This window comes from Thamnophis elegans, chromosome 11, assembly GCF_009769535.1.
Source record: "Thamnophis elegans isolate rThaEle1 chromosome 11, rThaEle1.pri, whole genome shotgun sequence".
NCBI classification, from domain to species: Eukaryota; Metazoa; Chordata; class Lepidosauria; order Squamata; family Colubridae; genus Thamnophis; species Thamnophis elegans.
The window spans coordinates 70,424,019-70,448,735 of record NC_045551.1 but is presented as its reverse complement, the minus strand read 5'-3'; the positions used below and the strand labels follow the sequence as shown (position 1 = coordinate 70,448,735).

General features: G+C 45.3%; 1 protein-coding gene across 6 annotated transcripts in view; it reads left to right on the top strand.

Annotated features, from left to right (window-relative positions):
* Positions 1-24,717, top strand: part of LOC116514993 (fibroblast growth factor receptor 3-like) — a 67,638-nt gene that overhangs the window by 11,215 nt on the left and 31,706 nt on the right. For all 6 annotated transcript variants that reach the window (XM_032226867.1, XM_032226866.1, XM_032226865.1 and 3 more), the window contains exon 2: positions 14,473-14,736. In XM_032226867.1, the coding sequence (XP_032082758.1) occupies positions 14,473-14,736 (264 nt within the window). The remainder of the gene's footprint in view (positions 1-14,472; positions 14,737-24,717) is intronic.

Here is a 24,717-nt window from a genome sequence, read left to right as displayed (position 1 = left end):
AACATTCAGGTTGAAAGTTCGGGGGGGGGCATTTACTCTGTTTTGGTAAATCTCACTGTAATTTAGCAGTGGGAATCCAAGCCGCCTCCCGTGCTTGTTCAAATCGTTTCCCCAAACTGCAACTCCCGCTTGCAAGGAGGGTGAGAACATTTCTAGCCACGGTTGACGTGAGCAAGTTCAGGAGAAAATGGCAGACGCTTCCAGAAGCCAATTGAGACTCTGTCCTGCAGCCTTTCGCCGCAGTGTGTTTGCAAAGAAGAAGTCGTTCCTTCAAGAGAGCTTGGCAAGGACTCTCGGCTCTGCCAGCTTGGCCCCCATGGCGACCAGGAAGGAGAGGAAACTTCCCCAGAAAAGGTGTGGGTTTGGAGGGGGGGGAGTATTCAGGAGAGCTCTGAGGAATAATAATCAGCATAGGACTCAAAGGAAGTGAAAGGGAGGAGTAGAGGTCACAACACATAATTCAGGTACGAGGAACTAATTCCCTCTGGCTTTTCACACATTTCCCCCCACCTCCCTCCTGTTAGGAGACTGGGCCTTTGTGAGATAGTGGCTCCAGAAGCCACACTTGTAAAAAGATGTGTTGTCTTAGGAATACAGAGATTTAGGTGATTCTAACCCATTCTTAAGACTTAAAAAAAAAACACCTACAAGATGAAGGGGGCTTTATGCTCTTGCGAAACATGAGGCAGAGTCTGGAAATAAGAAATTGGGCTTAGGAAAATATTTTTTTGGGGGGGAATGGCCAATCCTTTCACAGCACTGAAAAGCAGAAAGTAATATAGCTCCAGTGTCCTGTAGTCCACTCAGATGGATCGAAGTGTACAGATAGTTTTCAATGAAGGATATTTGGATGCTCAAGAGGCCATTCAAAGTTATGACGGACTTCCTCATAACTTGAGGAAGTCCGTCATATGACCCAGATGTGGAATTTTGATGACCGTTTAATGATCAGTATAACCTATTACTAATTCTGGGCTCATGGGGGTATGTTGAGGGCTACCAAGAACCTGCCCCCGCCCCCCAAACCAATTTTCCTCTTGGCCTCTGTTTTTTTTTATTTTTATTTTTTTAATTTTTAATTTAAAACAAATACAACATCTTTCTTTACATGCTATAGAAAGTGTGTCAGTTGGTCACAAATAAACTTTCGTGCATCTCCTCCACAGTCAACAAACATAACTCATGTTAACTCGAGCATTTTAACTCAAATATTCATACATATCACCATCATCATATATCCATTTTCATTTGACTGTAATTATTATTCTCTTGGACTCTGTTGAGTGAATGCGACACCGCTTCAAATGATATTGGTTCAATCTGGGTCATGTGTTTGTCTCAAAGCAAAGCATAACAATCTGATATGACTGATTATGTTGCTGTAATTCAGGCATAAAAGTAGAGGGAGAATACATAAATATAACGCCAATCCATGTTCCTGGGCTTTTATGAACCTTACTTTACATCACACAGATGCAAAGTTCTCATTCCCAGAGATCCCGTGTTTGAAAGACCAGTTCCCCCCCCCCCCACATGCAACTTTCCTGATCATCGCCCACCGCTGGATACCATACAACAGGTGCCTAGAATCCTTGATCAGAATACAGGCAGGGCCCCAGCAGTTCTAACTTATGGTTTTGTTCGTCCAGAGAAAAAGTTGGAGGCTCAGAATGTAAGAAAACGGGGCCGTTTTAATGCCCCTGTTGTGGTGCATCTCGCCCCCTTTTGAAGCGCCTGCTTTCTCTCTGCAGAGTTGTTTGAATTGTGTTTTGTGACTGCCTTGGTGTGGAGCTGTGGCCGCAGGGGGAGGCTTCCCAGAGCGAGTTTGATATTCAACGTGATTGACTGTTGCAACGTTGCCTTTGGTCACCAGGACAGCAAGAGCCGAGAGGAATGTGGGAGAAGGGAAGAGCTAAACCTTGGGCAAACTTCGTTCTTTAAGGCGGAAGCTGCCGTCTTTCTCTCCCTCACTCTGGAGGGAAGGGCAGGGAGGGGGGTTTCTCTCCTGCAGGTTTAACCCAGGCACGTCCTCCCTTTACGACCAGTGGCTTAGCAATCATTCAGAGTTACGACAGATCTACTTGGGGAAAATACTTGGGGTTCTGACGGTTGGGCCCAAACCCAGCCCGGCCCCTGCAGAAACAGGACCTCCCTTGGTCACTCAGCAACATTTGAACAAAAGTTACTGCCTTTTGCAGCCCCCACACATCAAAACCCGGCATTTATTTCCATTTTTTATTTTATTTTATGAAACGGGCTCACGGAGAGCCACAGGCTCGCTTAACAACCGCTGCAAAAAAAAAAAAAAAAGAGAAAAGGTTGTAAAATCAGGTCAGCCCCGGTGGGTGCCTTGATTTACGACTGTCATGAGTTATGGGCAGGCTCCATAAAGGTCATAATTCAAGGACGCTGGCTGTGCACTGGCCCAAACCAGTTCTTCAAAAGTCAAAAGTCTACTTAACTTGGTTCCCTCGGTCTTGTGAAATTGTGCTTTGTTTGGAAAAAGTTTGGAAAAAGGTGGCGGCCTTCACAACGATTGGATCCCATCGCTGTTTTTCTCTATTATTCAGGGGTTTTTCTACCTCCCGTTTTTTCAGGAGGGAAGAAACGAGGTGAGGGTGGAAGAAGAACAGGACGCCTTCCTCTTGTACAGTACAGGTAGTCCTCAAGTTACAACCACAATCGAGCCCAAAACCTAGGCAGCTGACAGGGGAAGGTTCCTGCCACCATTACTACGGGTTCGGTACCCGCAAATTTTTGCTCCGGGCGCGTGTGCGTTTGCACTGAAAACGGCCTGTTCATGCGCACAACATTAAAAAAGGGAAAAAACAACAACATTTTTTTCAATGAAGATTGTTCTGCGCATGTGCAGAACGGAAAATGTACAGAAAACAGAAAACAGGCATGAAAATGAAGAGGCTGCCAAGGAGAGAACCGGTACAGCCACGTATCTGCCAGAGTTACTACCTATTCGGCCGATCCGTTCCGTACTGGTAGGAACTCACCTCTGGCGGCTATGTGAAGATATTTGTTAAGTGAGTTTTGCCCCATTTTACCACTTTTCTTGCCACGGTTGTTAAGTGAATCATTGCATTTGTTAAGATAGCAACGCCGCTGTTAAGGGAACCCGGATTCCCCGTTGACTTTGCTTGCAAAAGGGACACGGCAACCGTCATAAGTAGGAATCAGCTGCCAATCTGATGAATTTTGATCATGGGAACATGGGGAATCCTGCAGTGGTCGTAAGTGTGGATCCGGCAGCAGTCATGAGCCCCTATTTTCCGTGCCATTGTTACTTTGAACGGTCATTGAACAAGCTGTTGTAAGTCAAGGACTACTTGTGAAAGGCTGCCTGGGTCTAGCCTTAGGGGGGGGGCTCTGCTCCGGAGGATTTGTGGGGGCAGAGAGCGTCCCTTTTTATCAGCTCTTTCTGTACAGGAAAAACTCTGCAAACTTGTCAAGCGTATAATCCACGTTTCATTTTAAAGGCCCTTTTCATCTCCTGCCCCCCATGACGGCGCTGGGCAGGTAGCTGCAGGGATTTGAACCACCCAGCCTCCGAACGCAGCAGCGCAAGGGGGATGGCCAACACATTAGACCAGGGGGTCTCCAAACTTGGGAACTTTAAGACTTGTGGACTTCAACTCCCAGAATTCCCCAGCCAGCATTCTGGGAATTGAAGTCCACAAGTCTTAAAGTTCCCAAGTTTGGACAACTCTGCATTAGACAGAAAGAATCTCATTACAGGCAATCAAACACACGCGCACACACACACACACAAACACACACACACGTGTGACGTAACTACTACGCTCTGCTTTCTTCCCTGCTACTCGGCATGAAGTCCCGGGCAGGGAAGGAGGGAGGGATGCAGATGCTTTGGCTTGGCCAGAGAATGCCACCAGATGGCACCAACTGACCTCTGAAATTCTAATAAAAAGACTGTAAAACTCCTAAAACTGTCTTAAAGTCTTAAAGTCGCCAAGTTTGAAGACCTCTGCTCGAAGGTCTTCTCCGGAACCCCAATTCGAAAGCATCTTTCTTTGGCTCTCCCCCTTCCTCATGGTCCACCTCTCACAGCCATCCACGACTACGGAGGAATCCACGGCTTTCACTATTAGTCAGAATAATAAGATGGGAACAGCAGAAATGAGAAAGATTTACTCCAGTTTGGATTGAAACAAATATTCCCAAAAGTTGGAGAGAAGTCCTTCTCCTTGCAATCACAGAAACCGAACAGGTAGCCTCTTGGCTTTTATGCTGGGGTTGCACATGGATTGGAGGGTTGACTGGTTCGGCTTGGAGAAGATTCCTATTCCCCACCCCCCCACCCCTCTACTAAAAAATAAAATAAAATACAGGAAACCTCCCTTCCCCTTTTAAAATCAAATGCCTCCTTGTCTCACAGCCTATTTTGGCTTCCAGGGTGTTCTTGGTTTAACATCAAGGATAACAGAGTGCTCCGAAGGGTCTGCTAGGAAAGAGGTCCCGGAAGGTGACTGTTGAGGTTTGAGGTGGTGGTAACGTCTCCGAGATCTGTTCTGACCCTTGCATTCAAATGCAGGAATCATGGGGGCTCTTTCTAAAAAGCAGCAAGATTTCTACGAAGAAGGCCGTGTCGTCTGTCGGCTCTCCAACAAAGAGGACTCTCTTTAACCAGTCTTTCAATATCTCAGGGGTTGCCACCAAGAAGAGGGAGTCAAGCTATTCTCCAAGGCACCAGAAGGCGGCAGGACAAGAAGCAATGGGTGGAAACTAATCAAGGAGAGAAGCAACCTAGAACTGAGGAGGAATTCCCTGACAGTGAGAACAATCAATCAGGGGAACAGAAGTTGCCTCCAGAAGTTGTGAATGCCCCAACACTGGAAGTCTTTAAGAAGATATTGGATAACCCTTTGTCTGAAGTGGTGTAGGGTTTCCTGCCTAGGCAGGAGGTTGGACTAGAACAGTGTTTTTCAACCTTTTTTGTGCAAAGGCACACTTTTTTCATGAAAAAAAATCACGAGGCACACTACCATTAGAAAATGTACTGCCCCACTTCGGTGCTCGGAACACCGAAGGAGACGCGCCGCTGGTAACACTTACCAAGTTGACAGCGCGTGTTCTCCTCGCTGCTCCGGTCCTCCGCGATTGTTGCTATGGGCGCACGTATGGGACGTCAGTGACGTCCCTGCGTGCGCTACCTCCCGGCGGTCCCCGCGTTTTTAAAGTAAACACGGGGCCGCAGGGACTTAATAGAGGCATCCCTGTGTCCCGAAAGCAACTTTCGGGACACAGAGATGTCCCGAGGCAAAAACACCCGGCGGGTGTTTTTCCCACGGCACACCTTACACTATGTCACGGCACACTAGTGTGCCGCGGCACAGTGGTTGAAAAACACTGGACTAGAAGACCTGGTTTTGGTGGCTTTTTGGAAGGCCATGAGAGTGGGAAGGGTCCGGATCTCTGCTGGTAGCTCGTTCCACAGAGCCGGAGCAGCTACAGAAAAGGCTCTCCCCCGAGTGGTCTCCAGCCGGCATTGTCCGGTCGACGGCACCCGGAGGAGGCCTAGCCTGTGGGTTTTTATCGGACGTTGGGAGGTGTGTAGCAGGAGACGGTCTCTCAGATATCCGGGTCCAATGCCAGGTTGGGCTTTGAAGGTGATCACCAGCACTTTGTAGCGCTTCCGGAGACCAATAGGGAGCCAGTGCAGCTCGCGGAAGATAGGTGTAACATGGGTGCACCGAGGTACACCTGATATCGCTCGCGCGGCTGCATTCTGGCCCAACTGTAGTCTCCGAACACTCTTCTAGGGCAGCCCCATGTAGAGTGCGTGGCAGTAATCGAGCCTTGAGGTGACGAGGGCATGAGTGACCTTGGCAAACTCCGTGTTGCAGCTACATGGCAGGAAATATAATTCCACACTTGGAGGCAAGAAGGAAGAGTCAAAAACACCGTTTTAATTAGCCCCCAAATAGGAGGCCCTTGTGTTCCTGGGAATGGAATGTGTTGTGTCCCGCATCTTTACCTGGCACACAAAGGCTGGGACGTTGTGTACTTTCCACAGAGGTTCCCCAAAACAGGCAGCCGTGGGTGGGAAGGAGGAGAGGAGTGGTGGGAATTGGGGATTTCTTCCATTCAGAGGTTGAGTTTGCTTTAAGAACACCACCGAGAACCGCCCTGCTGGAGGTTTTATTGGTCTCCCTCCTGAGTCTCGAAAAACAAGGATTTCTTTTTTGGAAATAATAATAATAATAATATTCCCAGCAAATAATGACCACTGTATTGCAGTTAGCAAATTAGTAAACCTTGCAAAGGGCTAAAAGAAAAAGGATCTGCGTGAGAAGATGTGTGAAATTTGATGTATGATGAAACGGAATATTTAGAGCAGTGTTTCTCAACCTTGGCGACTTTAAGTCCTGTGGACTTCAACTCCCAGAATTCCCCAGCCAGCTCTGCTGGCTGGGGGATTCTGGGAGTTGAAGTCCACAGGACTTAAAGTCGCCAAGGTTGAGAAACACTGATTTAGAGAATGGAATGGAATTTCTTCTCTTGGTGCAAAAGAGGCCGGGCTAGAACCGGGATGGTGAGCCTATAGCACAGGTGGAAGGCACAGCCCTCAGCTCCACCATGTATGTGCCTGTGCCTCCTACCGGCCAGCTGGTTTTCGGGTCTCTGCGGTGCATGTGGGAGATGCGAGGGGCTGTGGGCGCATGCACAGAGGGCGGGGTGCATTGCGTGATGGGTGTGGGCAAACGTCACAAGGACAAAAAGTTTAGCCGTCATCGGACTAGAAGACCCTCAACGTCCCCCCCCCAACTCCGTTACTCTGTTCTCTCTGTGATGAATGAAAAGCTTTTAACTATGTGAGTGAAGCTGTTTGTTATGAGAAACTCTTTTCTCCCCCATTTTGTGTTCATGACCAAGACGGTGACTAACAAGGGAGGCGTTGAGGAAGCAGCAACAAAGATGATTCAAGTAGGACTTTCACTGAGGACTTTCACTGAGAAAGAACATCTCTGTGGAAATCCACCCAATATATATTTGTGTGAAGTGCTGATGGATGAGTTCTGGGCCTCTTTGCGTTTTCCGTCTGTGTTCCTACTTGAATAGCTAGAAAACGCCGTGCTTGGTAGGGAGGATTCAGGCAGATTTCATCTGAGCATTTCTACAAGTATGAAGTCCGGCCCATGAAATAGACGCTTTTCTCCAATGTAGACATGGACTGGAAGTCTAAGGGAAAGTTAATTTTGGAGAAGGAGGTGGTGGAGAAGGAAATCATCCTTGGTGTTCTCTGAACTTGATTTGTCTCCTTGCAGACGTTTCGTTACCCAGCTAGGTAACACCATCAGTGTTAGAAGAGAATGGAGAGGAGGAAGAGGAGGAGGAGGAGGAAGTCATCCTTGGGGCTCCCTAAGTTTGGTTGTTTTCTTGCAGGCGATTCACGTAACATCATCAGTGCTAGTTAGTGCTAGTACTAGTTGCATTTCTTTCTTTTTTTCCATTCAAGGTTTTTTATTTTTTAATACAAATTATACATATTATAGGAACAAAGAGTTGCCCTGGTCTTTTCTTTTACATCCTCTCGATTCCATAGTCCTTTTTGCATCATAGTTTGGTTTTCACTTTCAGCCAAAATATTCTCTTCCATTATTTTTCATCTTTATAGTTATTTTTCTTAATACATAAACAATATCTTCAATTTCCCCTACTAAGTTACATCAAATCTTCATTTCTTATTTTCTCCATTGGTATATTTTGCTATAAACAGCATACATCCTCTTATTCGATTTAAGCATAAAGAACATTTCTAGTACTAGTTGGATCTCTTAGTGTTATTTCCTTGAAAACATAAATTGCAAGCACCTCAGGCTCTCATCTTAAACCAGAAATACTTTTATTATTGAAAATTATCTTCAATCAAGGAGTTAAGTCACCCAGCAATAGCTAAACTGAATGTACATAAAAATGTAGCATTTTTAATTCAGTGCGGAAAAGTTCATCTAATGGTAGAATCCCCCTTTTGTGCAATTAGAAGGGCATTGAGGTAGCACATGGGCACAGAAAATCGTTATGTGGACATTGGCACGTTGTAACCGCTTGAGTGGAAAGCCAAAATCACAGGGGGAAAAAAGGATTTTTGGGAGGCTGAGAGCTACGGGCATACTAACCGGTCTCTGTTTCTCAGCGGCTGGGTTTTAATCACTTACTAGTTCTTGAGTTTGTGGCCCAATGTCTTATTCAACCAGCTTATAATTCTTTGGGTTGTGCAAAGCAACTGAATTACTTCATTAACTTTACTTCGGTTAACCACGAATGAGTGTGTTGGGTGAACAAAGCCATTGAAATTGAAATGCCATTGCTTTCTTTCTTTCTTCCTCAAACCTTGGAGTGTATGAATTTTAACTCCCCTTGAAATGATTTGTCTCCCCTCTTTATCATGACTTTTGATAGCACGAAGCTTTTGGACTCTGTCGTTGTTTGCCCAGAGATTATCATTGAGAGTTCAAGGCAAAATGTAAACGAGGCATTTCTTAAAAGACAGGAAATTGGGAAATTGGGATTGTTGAAACTGGGATGGAGCAGAAAAGTAATAGAAAGAAAAGATCAGAAGAGATGGTGGTCTAAGAAATAATTGAAGGTGTTGCTTACCATTGAGGTAAACTCCACAAAAATGCACACTTGTAAACAAAACATGGATATGCCTATACCACCAGCTAGGATTCAAGGGTAATTCTAGAGTCCAGAATAATGAATAGAAAGGACTCAGCTCTAAAGCTGCACATGGGATGATGGCCCTGCACTAAGGAATGGAAGCAGAGGTCCATTGCAGAGTTCAGATTCAGAATGGGAAAAGGTGCTACAGATCCAACGTTGGTCTGTTCCCAAAACACCTTTTTTTTGGTCAAGTTGTCCACTTCTGAAGAAAGAAGGAAGACACCCGAAGTCAGTTCCCAACATCCCCTTCCTGGGTCAAGATGTGGTCATTAGGAGGGCTGCTCACTCCTGAACAAACCAGATTCTCCAGACATCTTATTCTCTTGGACTTTTGAGACATTTCTCTTGAGGCAAACGGATATATAAATTTGATAAATGAATAAATACATATACATTTCTTTATGTCTATGGAGATTCTCAATCATTCAGGCCATGGTTGTCCCAAAGGTGCTTTTTTTCCAAAAGACAACTGGACTTTCTTGGGAGTGAAACATTTTCAAAGGAAAACACCCCAAGAAAATCCAATTGCCTTTTGGAATAAAATCACCCTTGAAGGCCTCAGGGCTTCGGGTTCATTGTGGTCTTCTGAAGTGGAAGTGTAATTTCTGCACTATTGAGATTGTCCTCCCACCTGGATGACAGATTCTAGAAAGGAATAAAAGGGGAACACTTTGATAGTCAAGATTTACGGGCCCCTCGTAAGCTTTTCAGCATCTGTAGGGTGAATGGGTGCAATTCTCCAGAGATTTCACTCAAGGTCTCAACGCCAACCAGCTTATCGGTGCGCTGATGTTCTTTCTTATGAACTGATGTTCGCCTTCTTCAGAAGGAGATTTGCATGGAAACCAAAGGGCTTATTATCATAAAGAAGTTATGCTGTGTTCAGAGAAAACCTCTTAGTCCTTGGCATAGGAACCTGTTCATATTTTAAATCTTCCCGCTGTTTTCCCTTTGCTCCCATCTCATTTTTATTATGTTCTGCTGTTGATTTTGGGTTCATTATTTCTTGTGCCTAGGCAAGCATAAAAGCAGCGTTATGTACTCAAGCCACAATGAGATTACATGTTTTTGGAATGAATGGGAATGATGGAAAGCTGGAAAAAAGAAAACCAGGCCAAGTTTTGGAGGGCTTTTATGCTTCTTAAAAGTTCTTTTTCACTTGCTGTGGGGGAAAAAACACAACACTGTAGGCTATCTGGGCCCTGCAACCAATGCTGATTTTCAGTCGTTGTTCACTGGAGAGTAAACTTCACACTGAAACTAGGACGGTTGTAGCTGGAATGACAATTAATGTGCACTGAGCATAATCCCAGTTGGAAGCTGGGTTTTGAATGGAGTTGAGCCCCCTGGCTCTTTCTCTCTCCTGGCCCCCTTTTCCTGGTTTGGCCCTAGATGTTGGCTCTGGACGGTGGTGGCTTCCGTTTTAATTAGCTTGCCAAGCAAAAGTTTGGTCTTTGTGCCCTTTGTTGAAGGATCCAAAGGTTGTTCTTGTTTTTCTCCCCCAATGAAGCTTTTGGGGGGGCTGCAGCATCCTGCATTTTCATCCTGAGGTGTTGGAGGCCAGCTGTCCGTTTTAAGGGAAGATTTAATCTGAGGGGGCCACAAAAGGACAGGGAGACCCATAAGAATGGAGAACATTTATCTGCAGAGTTGCTAGAAAAACCCTTTTGCAAAGTGGCAGAGCGAGCAAGCATGTTAATCACGTTTTGAGGGCTGAAAAATTGAGGAGGGATGGTAGGCGCTAAATCTTGTCTCCAACCATTATGCGAGGCTTCCAGTGCTGGCTTTGGAAACGGAGTTTAAGAACAACGGGGGCCTTTCTAAGCGCAGAGCGTGGCCAGCCACACAAATGTGCCCCTTTAGCACTTTTTGGAACTGTCGTGTCAGGCCACTAACAGGCACAACGTGAGAGGAAAACTCCCAACGGATGTTTTAAAATTAATATCTGTTACGGCCCGTTGATTTCTGTGCAATGGCATCAGCAAACTTTTGGATCCTTCCATGCATTTGGCCCAGGGGCCTCAGGGGTGGCAGCAGACTTCACTCTTGGCTGTACTTTTCCATGAGTGTCTGCAATTGGTCCACTCACCTGGACACACCTGGAAGGTAGGTCTCCCAACACCCCCTTTCCATCCCTCCTCACAGGACGAGGATTGCTTGGAAGAGGGGCTTTTGAGGAGAACTTCAGGGAAAGCTTCACGGGGTATAAAACTTCTCAGGACTCTTGACAAAGCACCCACGAAATTATAAGGGTTCACAGCTGTCGTTTGGCCAACCTACTGATATAAAGTCCCAGAGGTGCTTTTTCAAGAGGCAGCTGGATTTTCTGCTCTCCATGGACATCTACTAATAGGAGGTGTGCAGAGATACTTACAAAATGCTCCAGGAGCCAAAACTGGAACTGTGATTGTGTTTGCTGTGGCTTAAGTCTGATCCAATCTAATTTGTTGTCTCTTGAGTTAGTATGGAGGATTAGCACAGGAAAATACACAGCTTTCTTCTTATTATTATTTTTTTCCAGAGAAATGTTTGCAGGCAACCTGTAATCTCCTGGGAGGACAATGTTATGATCCTCAGTGCGGAGATGTTCAAATGTGTTGAGTATTGTCCTTCCACTGTTTCACTTCCACTGAAACTGGGGCTGCCTATCTTGGAAAACCTCGTGTAAAACGCAGGATCCAAGTGTGCCCAGAGGTGGAATTTCAGGAAGTGGTGAATGAAAAACAAGCAAACGATGTCCCACTTGTAATTAAGCAGTGATACTATTTAGCATATTGCCATTGGGATGTTAGGCCGGGATCCTTACGACATATTAGCCTGGTAACTGTGACATTCTTGATCAGTTTGGTAGATCACGGGATTTCTGGAATGCATGCAAGAGAGACCCTTATGGGGAGGGAAGACGTTCCTGTATAGCAGTGGTCCCCAACCTTTTTATCGCCGCGGACCAGTCAGCCTTTGATAATTTTACCGTGGCCCGCTGAGCGCGCGCAGGGGTGGGGGGGCGAAAATGGGGGGATACAAACATACTTTTTAAATCCACCTTCCCAATTCAACACCTGAATCATATCCCACCTTCCATTTTGTATGTAGATTTTAAGGAATAAACAGCTGAATTAATCAAGGTCAAAGATAAAAAGAGCAAGGGCAAAATTAAATAAGCCAGAGGATAGCAATGTAAAAAGAATATAGTATTAAGCCCATTCACTCTATCTAAGCCCCCCCACCTCACAAGGTTGTCGTGGGGGAAATAGGGGGTGGGAGTATTAGGTATCTTCACTACCATATATAAAAGGAGATACTATCTTAAATAACAAAGTGAGCCCCCACCTCCAAAATATACTAAAAGAAAAAAGATTCCATGTGCTCAACTAATTTTTTTTAAATCATCACTATATTATGGACTACAGACATATATATATATATATATATATATATATATATATATATATATATATATATATATATATATATATATACATACATACATACATACATACATACAATACATACATACATACATACATACATATACATACATACATACATGCATACATGCATATATACATACCGTACGTATGTACGTACGTATATATATAATGTCCAAATAACAGGAAAAGCGCTTCAAGGACCAAAGTATATTCCTTTTTTGCAGCCTTAAGAGAACTCTCGTTTTTTGAGGCTCAGAACCAGGCATTCTCGTGGGCTGCAAAAAGGGTTGCAACATATGCAACATATCAGCATGTACAAAATATACAAAAGATAGAAATATATTACAGATTGGGCGGGGGGGGGGGGAGGTCTTGAACTGCAAAAAGTGTATATATATATTCAAGGACAGCCCACAGTGGAGGAAACCGAAGGGAACTCGGATTTATGGGTATAAAAGCACATTATCTCGTCGCCCGCACCAACTTGGTCGTGTTGACGCTACTTCCCTTTAATTTCCACGGGAGAGAGCCGAGCAAAGTCTCCGCTGATGAAACTTAACAGGAGGCGGCGTGGAAGCCCGGGGAGAGGGAGGGAGGGAGAGGGAGGCGACGAGGCAGAAACTCCTCGCGGAGAAGAAGGGGCGTGTTGTGGCGGGGGAAGCGGCGAGAGGGGGGAGGACGCCGTCCAGCCCCGCCTGCCACGGGCGCCCTCGGCGGAGGGAAGGCCCTGCGGAGAGCCGAGAGGCGCCCGAGGCTCCCGAGACCGAAAAAAGAAAGAGAGTGGCCTCCAAGGGCTCCGCTTCCAGCGCATGGTCCGCCCCCTCCTCGCCTCGCTTCCAGGCGAGCCGACTGAGGCGAGAAAGGAGAAAGAGGCGGAGGCGTTCACTGAGGGGACGGCTGACTCGGGGAGGGGGCGGAGGTGGTGTAGTAGCGGGGGATTCTTCCTCCTCGCCTCACTTGCTCCTGTGCTTCCGCGCAGCTCCCCCCCTCCGGCGACGGCGCTGCATGAGTGAAGAGTCGGCCGTTGCATGGCCCCCGGCCACTGCGCGGCCCGGTGCCAGGTACTCCACGGCCCGGCACCGGTCCGCGGACCGGGGGTTGGGGACCACTGCTGTATAGCAATAGCAGTTAGACTTATATAGCGCTTCCTAGGGCTTTCAGCCCTCTCTAAGCGGTTTACAGAGTCAGCATATCGCCCCCACAGTCTGGATCCTCCTTTGCCCCACCTTGGAAGGATGGAAGGCTGAGTCAACCTTGAGCCGGTGAGATTTGAACCGCTGAACTGCAGCTAACAGTCAGCTGAAGTGGCTGCCGTACTGCACTCTAACCACTGTGCCACCTGGACGTTCCTGTATACCTGAGAATCATGTTCCTTATGCTGCAAAAGTTCCACAGATCAATCCTGGAAGGGAAAAGCCATTTATAGAATAGAAGAGAGGAAATAGCAAGCAGAGGAATGAGGAAGGGGACGATGGAGCAGATTTTAGGAACAGGTGGGGAAGATGGAGGAGAGGTGCAGTGTGTACAGGTTTGGCTAATAAGAGCTTTAAAAATCCAGATAAGGCCTGAAGGGAGAAGCAAAATGAGCAGATTCAAGGGTAACAGAATAGCAGAATTGGAAGGGACCTTGGAGGTCTTCTAGTCCAGCCCCCCCTGCTCAGGCAGGAAACCATACACCATTTCTGACAAATGACTGTCCAGTCTCTTCTTGAAAGCCTCCAGTGATGGATCACCCACAACTTCTGGAGGCAACTTCTGTCCCACTGGTTGATTGTTCTAAAAAAGCAATCAAAAGATTTCTTGGACACCAGTAGCTAGCGATAAAGAAAAATCGTGAAAAATCATTTGGAGAGAACCTCACCTACATACTGATCTTTATCCTGTGACATGTTTGGACTGTCCTGGAAAATACCTGCCTATGTGGTTCCTAAGAATCAACATGGACATGATAGCAATAGCAATAGCAGTTGGACTTATATACCGCTTCATAGGGCTTTCAGCCCTCTCTAAGCGGTTCACAGAGTCAGCATATTGTCCCCAACAACAATCCGGGTCCTCATTTTACCCACCTCGGAAGGATGGAAGGCTGAGTCAACCCTGAGCCGGTGAGATTTGAACAGCCGAACTGCAGCACTGCAGTCAGCTGAAGTAGCCTGCAGTGCTGCATTTAACCACTGCGCCACCTGGGCTTTTATGATGATACATAATCGACCGATTATGATGATACATAATCGGTCAATGTTCTTATGTTGGTACACAATCAATGCTACTGTATAATCTGATTTAATGTATCTCAACGGCTCAAGAACCTGATTATCTTTTTCTTAAAATATCTTTCCTGCAGATGATTTAAGAAGTGAAACGGGTTTCCTCGAAGAGTTGGTGGTTGGAAGTGGCGATGCAGTTGAACTTCAGTGCAATACTCCGGACTCACCTGTATCTCTCCTCTGGTATAAAGACGGCGTTGGGATTTCGCCTACCAACCGGACTCACATTGGTCCAAAACTGTTGAGGATTATAAATGTGTCCTACAATGATTCAGGCCGATACAGCTGCAAGAAGAGGCATTCGGTGGAAATGCTCAGGAACTTCACGGTCCGAGTTACAGGTGAGTCAGTAGCAATGAAGGAGAATATTTGCAACTCAACGTTGAAATGAGGGCCCCTTGGTGCTCTCTGAGCTTGGTGGTTTTCTTGCAGATGTTTTATGACCCAACTAGGGAACATTGTCAATGTTAGAAGAGTGGGGAGGAAGGGAGGAGGAGGAAGGATGGACTGTGGGGTCCTTGGTGCTCTCTGAGCTTGGTGGTTTTCTTGCAGATGTTTTATGACTCAAACTAAGTAACATCATAACTAGCTAGCAACATCAGCATTGATGATGTTACCTAGTTTGGGTCATGAAACATCTGCAAGAAATCCACCCTCAGGTGAGTCACTCATGTCAGTCTTATGTCTCTTTAGTTGTGCCATTGGAGGGCCACCAATGTTTGAATTCAAACTCAAATCTTAGTCAACGTTTGCCTTCAATAAGGGATTCCTGGTGACTCTTAGAATGGCTCTCCATATCCGGAGCCAGAGGAGGACCATTCAATTGGGTCTTTGATGGTCTTTCAATGGAACATTTGGATTCCCTCCTCTTCCAACTTGCTATTGAGGCAACCTGTCTTTCCCTGCCAGGGTGGTCTATATGAAAGACCACTCAGTCTTTCTAGCTAATTAACGCTTCACATGTCCCATGCCGGAGTGCCTGCCTTCATCCTGGCAAGATTCAGGACTCTGCCATCTACGTTTAGGAGAGGAGACACAATAACATCTGAATACAGGATCCGTTGTGGCTGTGCCAGCTGGAGATATGGAGCCTGTTATGCCTCTTCTGTTGTGATGGCCTTTTTTCTGTTGCTTCGCACACAGATTTAATAGCCTCCTCAATGCTAAATTATCCTGGCAGGTTTGATGAAGGGAAAGTTTGCCTCTTATTGGCGGATTTGTCTGGAGAAAAATGCACAATTGGTATTGCTTTACAGGGAGAAGGCTTCCAAGTCGTTAAATATTTACACTTGTTCAATCCGGCTGCATCACAGTTCAGATTAACCAGTTCCCTTCCCTCTTTGTGAATCTTAATCCTTTCATTGTTTCACTTTGTGTATGGTGCTTCTTGCTGCTAAGTCTGGGTTCCTTTTGACAGCCAGGTTTTGACAGTAAATAGAGGTTATTGCCGTTCCTTATGTTCGCACAAGTCTCTTGATCCTACTTAAAGGCTTGTTTTGGAAGAGTTTTACCCCAGCGATGTGAGTTGGTACTTTGGTCAAATTCTGCTTTGATCGAAAGGATTAATATACAGATTTCTTGCACGCTCTCGGATAAAGTCGGTTTTTTCTTTGGGTGACAGTAGAATGCACTTCTTTTTATTGATTGAATGCTTTTTGGTAAGTAAAGGAGCAAAGACAAAGAAATGAGCAGGATTGGAACGGAATTACATTGATTTCATTTTCGTTTGTATTTATTGATTAGATTTTTAACCAACGTCTCCTCCAAGAATTCAAAATAGTAGCCTTTCCTTCCTCCTCATTTCTCTTTGTGAGATAGGTTGGCTTTGAGGAAGGATGGCCTCTGGTGAGCTTCAAGGCTGGGGGCGTGATTTGGGTGGGGTCTCCCCTCTGTTAGCCCAACAAACGCACCCTGTACCACATGGGTTAATGGGGTAATTCTCCTTTGCATCTGTAATATTTCAGCATATTAAAAAGCAGCATTCAGGAGCCACTTTTGGAAATGAGAGCATTCTCTGCACCCGGAGTTTCACATTATGCACCCTTGAATTCTAAGCTGAAATGAGTTAAATTTAAACTTACATTCATGCAGGTTGTGGAATGCACTCCCTACCATGGAAGGAGGGCAAAAGGGATTCAGGGTAGTTGTCTGAACATGTCATTCGAATCCTCTTGTTTTATTCCCATTGCAACCCAGCAGGGATCATAAAGATATCCCACATGAGCACAGGCAAACCAAACATTCTCCAAGATACCCTTTATTTGTACATACAAACCGGTTATTTTGTTAACCTAATTTTAAGACTGTAGAGTTCATGATATTTCAAGCATTCTTTCATTTGTTTACCAGGGCATTTTAATACGTTGTTCTGGAGGTCATGTAAATAATTATAGGGTAGTTTATTAATTTTATTAACTTGTCCATAACCTGATGCAAATAGCTTGAATAAGAAAAGTTTGAGTCTAATTGCCAAGAAACAGTGTGAATCAAACTCTTTTTTTAAAAAATTCTGCACATTTTTAAAAAGCTGCTTCAAAATCTACATGATGCAAAGTAAGATAAGAAAGTCATGTTATCCTCCCCAAAATATTTACCTGGTATTTTAAGTAGATGACCCCATAATGAAAACTCTTCATGGTAAGAGGGTCAACATTATATATTTCTATTAGTGTTTCTGTTTACAACTTATATTATTGGGCAAGTATTGAGACTGATCACCAACCCAGCAAATTCTCCAGTACGTCTTAGGAATTCAGCCTGATTAGATTAAAACTTGAGTTCTGAACTTCTTTATTCCATGCACTCATTTTTCTCTAAACTGATTGAAAATACTCCTGTGAAATGAAAGGAGGGTATTTCACACTGTCATTTCCCCCAGAAGCTAAATTCAGTCTAATCAGATTTTTTTTCTTTCCCCAAACACTTAGAAGGTACCTGGATCATCGGAATACTTCTTCTTCCTTGCATTCTTCTTCTTTAATTGCATTAAAATGGAATAAAGTCATGCTGCAGGCTTTCCTGCCTAAGCAGGGGGTTGGACTAGAAGACCTCCAAGGTCCCTTCCAACTCTGTTATTCTATTCTATTCAAATTTAACAGCTGGGAATGAGTCCTTAAGGATTTGCATTCCAAGTGAAAAGAAAAAACTGAAAAAAGAAACAAAACTTTTAATATACATAACTAAGAAAATCATTGCTACCATCCAGTGACATGAATCGGAATAGACTTCAAATGATAAAATATCGAGCTAGTACATGGACTTTAAAGGGAGAATAACTAAGCCTCGTAGTTCAAAAGAAACCCTTCCTGCATTCTTTCATAGATGTGGGGTTGTTTAATTTCCCTTTCTCTTACATCTTCTTATCCTTCAGAAAATGGCACGGCATCTTGAATGTAAGGTTTATGAATTGAGGTAGGCCAAAGTTAAGCCCAAGTTAAGCCATGTTTCTCTGCATTAAACCGCATTCGGCAGGCAACCGGAGGGCGGTTGAAGGGAACGGGGCTCCTCTGTTTATGAACGAAGAGGCAGAAAGGATGAACAGGCACAGATACACTTCAGTTCCTTATTGAGACAAACGACTGGGCCCCCGCATTGCATGTTCAGGCCAAGAGGGATTGGAAGCGGAGCAACCGGTAGCTTAATAGATTTGGTAAATGGTGCGAGACAAACCGGGAGCCAAATCCCATTGTTGCCGCTGAAGGGAGAAGATTTATACAATCTGAAGAGAAACCAAACTCAGAGTGGGAAGCAGAAATATGTGTCTCTATTTGCAACCCCACCATTTCTTCAGAGCCCAAAGTCCCTTCAGCCCCGTCGCTTAAAGAAAGAGGGAGAGGCAGCATCCGGAGGGCTGAAGTCTCCGCAGGGGACTCGCAGCCCTCAACAGCCTTGAGGTCAGGACTGCAGCCTCCACCTTGACTCGTGTCAAAGCCCAACTTGGTCGTTGCAGGCAGCCAAACCACCTTTGTGGACACATCTAGGATCCTCCTTAGGCATCTCACATGTAGGCTCCAAGATGCCCCCCACCCACCTTGCTTATTCAGGAAACAGGTTTTCTGCTGGGTCTGGCTGGATGTAAGGCAGCCCTGTAGTAGCAGAGGTGAGGTTTTATGGTGGATCACCCAAGTTTACCTTCAGCCAGCCAACGTTGGGGCTGGGCTGGGATTGGTGCTTCAGAATCACAGAGCTGGAAGGGGCCTCGGAGGTCTTCTAGTCCAACCCCTGCTCAAGCAGGAAACCCCATGCCACCTCAGGCAAATGTTTCCTTTCTAAACATTTAAAACACCTTGTAGAAGGTCAGAAGGAAACGAAGGAGGACATTTGCAAGCGGGCTGCTTCCCCTTGGCCTGAGCATTGCCCTCCGAGACGAACTGAGGAAGGTTGGCTGGGGCTGTTGAGTTCCACCCCCACTCGAATTGGTTGTGCTTGTTGTGACTTTTTAAATTGTTTTGTATTGCTGTTTGTTTTTGTTTTTATTTTATTTTTTTGTATTTGTGCCCCTTCCCTCCTGGTTTGTCAGCTGCCCTGAGCCCCTTTGGGAATAGGGCAGCATACAAGTCGAATAAACCACTTAACCACTTGGCTGCCCTGGAGAATCCCTCAATTTGCCACTGGTACCAACAGCTTTACATTTGCATAATCTGCTTTTAATGAATCTCCTTGGCTTCGTTAAATAGGTCGGTATAAATGATTGTGGATCCTTGGAAAGTCATAGGTGAACAAGCAGCTTTGGGACTGTAAATAAAAGCTCCCACCCCCCATTTCATTGAAGAGGCTGCTTCAAAGCAGGGTTGGACATGGAAACATACAATCATATCCCCCCCACCCCCAAAATCATGTTTCACTGATGCATCCTGTATCTCACGTAACGCTTGAAGGATCAAATTAATATTTAACACACAGTAGTTGTTTAATGTGGAGTTAAGGACCCTCTTGGTTTAATTTTCAACTTTTAAAACTCCTCCATCTGAGTCCCTAGGGGCATTTAAAAGGGGGGGGGGATAAATAGATAATCCATTTCTTTGGGTGTATCCTGTCTCAGAAGACCCATTGTCCATCCATCTCTAATCTCCAGGAAAGAAAGAGAGATGGGGAGCAGGTCAATAATGGGGTTATTTTAGGAGTCACAACTGCCCAACTGATGTCCCACCACTCTTTTACAACCCTGCGCAACGTACACCTGGAAAAAAAAACCCCCATCATCTACATTTTGATGCCCTGCATGGTGTTTCCCAGCTGGGATGACTTCTACTCATGCGGACTTTACTTCCCAGAATTCCACACTTGGGGTGGCCAGTACTGAGAACTCTGGGAGTTGAAGTCCAGCCAGCTAGAACTTCCATTGGTTGGGAACCCTTGCCATATACCTAGACAACCTGGTTCATAAATTAATCCTGCCCACCCAGGACGAGGAGGTTTCCCGTGGGGACTTATGGCCCTTTGAGTTGAAGGCTTCTTTGGTCCTAACTCACGGGTTCAGACATCCGTCAGCAGAAACCTCAGGGATGTCTGCCTTCCCTCTTCTTTCCACATTGCTCCAAGCCAAAACTACATTGAGTCGCTCATGATCTGCCTAACTCCAGCAAAAGTAAAACAGGAATGGGAAAATAGGCACCAGGGACAGAACAAAGACGCTGAAGCCGAGTGGGACAATCCCAGGCTCTTAGAGGTGAGAGATAGCAGGGAGGCCCCCCATAAGATGTACTCAGGTCTTGATTTAATCACTTTATCAGCTCCGTGGGGGAAGGGCTCTTTGTTTTCACAGATTTCCCCATCTTCGTGAGAAATTCTCTCAGCGGAGAGAATGAGTGATGTCCCAAAATCTACTGAATTTTGTTTTTTTTCCAAATCCTTATGGCAGCCGTATTCAGAATAACAGAATAAGAGCTTGAAGGGACCTTGGAGGTCTTCTAGTCCAACCCCCTGTTCAAGCAGGAGATCCATTTTCAGACAAATGCTTGTCCGGTTTCTCCTTAAAAGCCTCCGTTGAAGGAGGACTCGCCAGTTCTGGAGGCCAACCGTTTCACTGATTAATTATTCTAACTGTTGAGAAATTTCTCTTTTGCTCTAGCTTGGCTCTCTCTTTAATGATCTTCCACCCGTTAGTCGCTTAATTAAAATTCTTTTGTCTTACGCCAACTGCCACTGTAACTCTTCCAGAGCATTTCGCAGCAAAATTGAACCGTCATTCAAAAGGAACCACAGGAAGGGCTGATGGGAAGGTTTGCAGGTCTGGGTTCTGGAACCACCAGAGACTCCTCTCTTTCCTCTTGAAACACGATCTCTGCGGAGAGTAAACCTCTCTGGTGCAGGCAAATCAAACATTACACTACACGGGAAAACAAAAGGAGGAAACTTATAGTCCCAGGCAAAAGAACAGAATATTAAAAGCTGCCCTCTCTAGGTTAACGAATCTCCTTTTTTGGTAGCATCAGGGTCCAAAGCTGGGAGTTCCCCAGGACTTTAAGTACATCTTAATGAATCTTCAGTTGCTTCAGCGTCTAAATTACTCCTTTCAAACCGAGAAAAATAATGCTTAATTAAAAAATGCTCCGTGGAAGCCTTTCTAGGGCGTATGACCTAATGCAACTGTGAGCGTGCAGAGAGAGACAGAGAGAAAAGAAACACTATATAATATATTGCTGACACGCCTTTCCTAGGAACGCTGAGGTTTCTTAATAAAGATTTCCAAAGCCTCCGTAAGCAAATAGGCTCACAGGTTTTCCATAGGCAGCCGTAGAAAAAAGAGCTTCAGAGGACAATCCAGATTGAAATCAGCCCAGAGGGTTGGATGGAGCACCCTGGATTTCCATTTGCAGGGAATTCTAATGGTTTTTCTTCATGAAAAGAATGTTTGTGCTGAACGCGGACAAAAAAAAACCCTCCACCCTATTTAAAAACGACTTTAGCTTATTCCACATTTGGAAATAGCAGTAGTAGACTTATATACCGCTTCATAGGGCTTTCAGCCCTCTCTAAGCGGTTTACAGAGAGTCAGCATATCGCCCCCAACAATCTGGGTCCTCATTTTACCCACCTCGGAAGGATGGAAGGCTGAGTCAACCCTGAGTCAAGCCAAATCACTACAATATGCTAACCAAAAGGAAAGTATCTCAATGAACAACTTGGGAGTTAGAATGCTTATAATAGTGTTTCTCAACCTTGGCGACTTTAAGTCCTATGGACCTCAACTCCCAGAACTCCCAAAAAAGGGGAGCATAGCTGGCTGGGGAATTCTGGGAGTTGAAGTCCACAGGACTTAAAGCCGCCAAGGTTGAGAAACACTGGCTTATAATTTTGACTTAATTTTACTGTGCCTCATTTGATTCTATTCTTTTGTAGGTTGGTCTTCTAAGCTGGGGGAGGCAGGTGGGGGTCACCCATAGTGCAGCCAGAGTTCTGAGAAGAAGGTGAAAAGAGGATTTTTAGGGGAATCGAAAAATAAAAATGAAATCGGTGTGGAAAGAACGGGGTGGGCTGATTTGAACCCCGAATGGAAGCATTTCTGTCTAATCTTGCTTCAGAAGCAAAGGGGCCCTCTAAAACACAGGCCAGGGAAGGCCAGAACATAAAATATAGGGTTGGAATCGACCTTGGAGGTCTTCTAGTCCAGTGGTTCTTAACCTGGGTGATATCGCCCCCCCCCGGGGGCACTTTCATTTTTCAGGGGGGGGCAATGAAACGAAAAGGGGCAACGCGGGGGCGAAGGAACAGAAGGGGGGCCATATGGGGGCGATGGAGCGAGACGTTTTGGGGGACACTTTTTTCGTACAGTGAACCGCTGTATATCTGTCGTACGAAAACATCAGATCGCTCGATATTAGTGGATTGAACTGTGTTTTAAAATGTTCCTCCAGCTAGCTTCAGTAGAGAACACCGTACGTATGTGAATATGCATCGCTCATCTTCATGCGTGTTGCGCAGCGGCCTCTATCACTTTAGAGCCAAGGTGGCGCAGTGGTTAAATGCAGCACTGCAGGCTACTGCTAGATCAGCAGGTCAGCGGTTCAAATCTCACCGGCTCAGGGTTGACTCAGCCTTCCATCCTTCCGAGGTGGGTAAAATGAGGACCCAGATTGTTGGGGGCAATATGCTGACTCTCTGTAAACCGCTTAGAGAGGGCTGAAAGCCCTATGAAGCGGTATATAAGTCTACTGCTATTGCTATTGCTATTGCTATTGCTTTACCCATACAGTGGTGCGCCATTGGCCAGAATGGGCAGTGATGGAGGGACGTGCGCTTCTTTCGAAACATCGCCCTGTGATGTCAGCTGTAAAGTCAACATAACTGTTGAAACTAGGTTTATCGACGTCCACACGTGTTTTATAGGGTTCCAGTGTGTCGAAAATTTAATTTGCAGTTAGTGCCCTTCATTTCGAAGACCTCTCAACATGGCCCAGAAGAGGAAGTGTCGCCAATACTGGACGGAATACCTAAAATTGGGATTCATTCCATCTCCTTCCAACGTGCAGCTTCCGTTTTGTCTTCTCTGTGAGAAAACATTTTCAAATGAAGCGATGAAGCCTTCCCGACTGAAAGGCCATTTGGTAAGAATTCATTCGGATAAAGCCGACAAACCGCTATCGTTTTTCCAATCCTTAAAGGCCAAGTTTGAAGGTCGCAGCACCGTTGAGAAGTTCTTTGGGAAAAAGTCACTCAACGCCGACAAGGGGCTCATTTGTTCCTATGAAGTATCTTTGTTGATAGCAAAATGTGGCAAACCTCACACTATCGGAGAAACGCTGATTTTTACCAGCAGTGAAACGGATTGTTGTCACCATGCTGGGGCCCAGCGCAAGCACTTTCACACAGTCGATTCCTTTGAGCAATGACACCGTATCAAAAAGAATGGATGAAATGGCTGCTGAAGTGGAAGAAAGGCTTATGGACACCTCGAAAAGTACAGAATTCGTGATGCAGATTGATGAGTCAACGATTCGCGAAAATGAAACCTTGTTATTGGCTTATGTCCATTTTTCATCAACGGAAATGAAGAGATCAGGGAAGAACTGTTATTTGCTCCAAATTTAGCCACCGACACAAAAGATTCTTCAATATTTAAAAGGGTTGAAGAGTTTTTTAATGAGAAAAACATCCCTTTGATAAACGTCATGGCATGTGCAACCGACGGAGCTGCACCCATGGTTGGACGATATCGCGGATTTCAAGCTCATCTGAAATCGGTTGCACCTGGAGTTATGGCTGTCCATTGCCTCGTTCATAGACAGCACCTTGTCTCAAAAAAATTGAGTGGCCATTTGCACGAGTCTATAGGTTAACTTCATTAATGCTGTGAATAAAATTAAGTCGAATGCTTTGAATAGCAATAGCAATAGCAATAGCAGTTAGACTTATCTACCGCTTCATATGGCTTTCAGCCCTCTCTAAGCGGTTTACAGAGTCAGCATATCGCCCCCAACAACAATCCGGATCCTCATTTCACCCACCTCGGAAGGATGGAAGGCTGAGTCAACCCTGAGCCGGTGAGATTTGAACAGCCGAACTGCAGAACTAGCAGTCAGCTGAAGTGGCCTGCAGTATTGCACTCTACCCACTGCGCCACCTCGGCTCTACCGAACTTGGAAAAGTTGAACAACCAACTTTTTCACAAGCTTTGTGAAGAAAATGACGAGGGGTTTGAACGTTTCCTTTTGCACACCGAAGTAAGGGGGCTTTCAAAAGGGAAGTGTTTGCGGCCATTCCACGAACTTTTTGACACCGTTGTCGAATTTCTTGAATCCGTTGATCCAAGTCTAAGCCGTTCCCTTAAACTTCGACGTCTGGATGTAGCTTATCTCGCTGATGTTTTTGGCAAGCTGACTGAAGTGAACCGTAAAGCTGCAAGGAGATAAAATCAATTTTCTTAAGGCCAAAGGAGTAATCTGCTCATTTATTTCCAAATTGGACCTCCTTGCAAGCAATATGAGTCGCCAGGAGCTGTATCAGTTCCCGAGCCTTGGTAAAGAACGTCAACTCCAAGGCGAAGATTGGGACGTTTTTTGCTGCCACTTGAAGCAACTAAAAGAAGATACGGAAACCAGATTCTAGGATCTGATAAATCTGGAAGTGCCCACGTGGGTGCTAAATCCTTGCACAACTTCATCCCAAACTGCAAGAGCCACTGACGGATCTGAAATACAACTGTGAAGCCCAATCACATTTTCAGAGTTACGGCTGCGAAGCTTTTGGGGTGAAAATGAGGAACACCCAATATTGTGGCAGGAAGTTAAGTTGCTTCTTTTAGCCTTTCCTTCCACTTACTTAGTCGAGAGGGGCTCCAGCGCCGTCCAACAGATCCTTTCTAAGTCAAGGAACATGTTGAA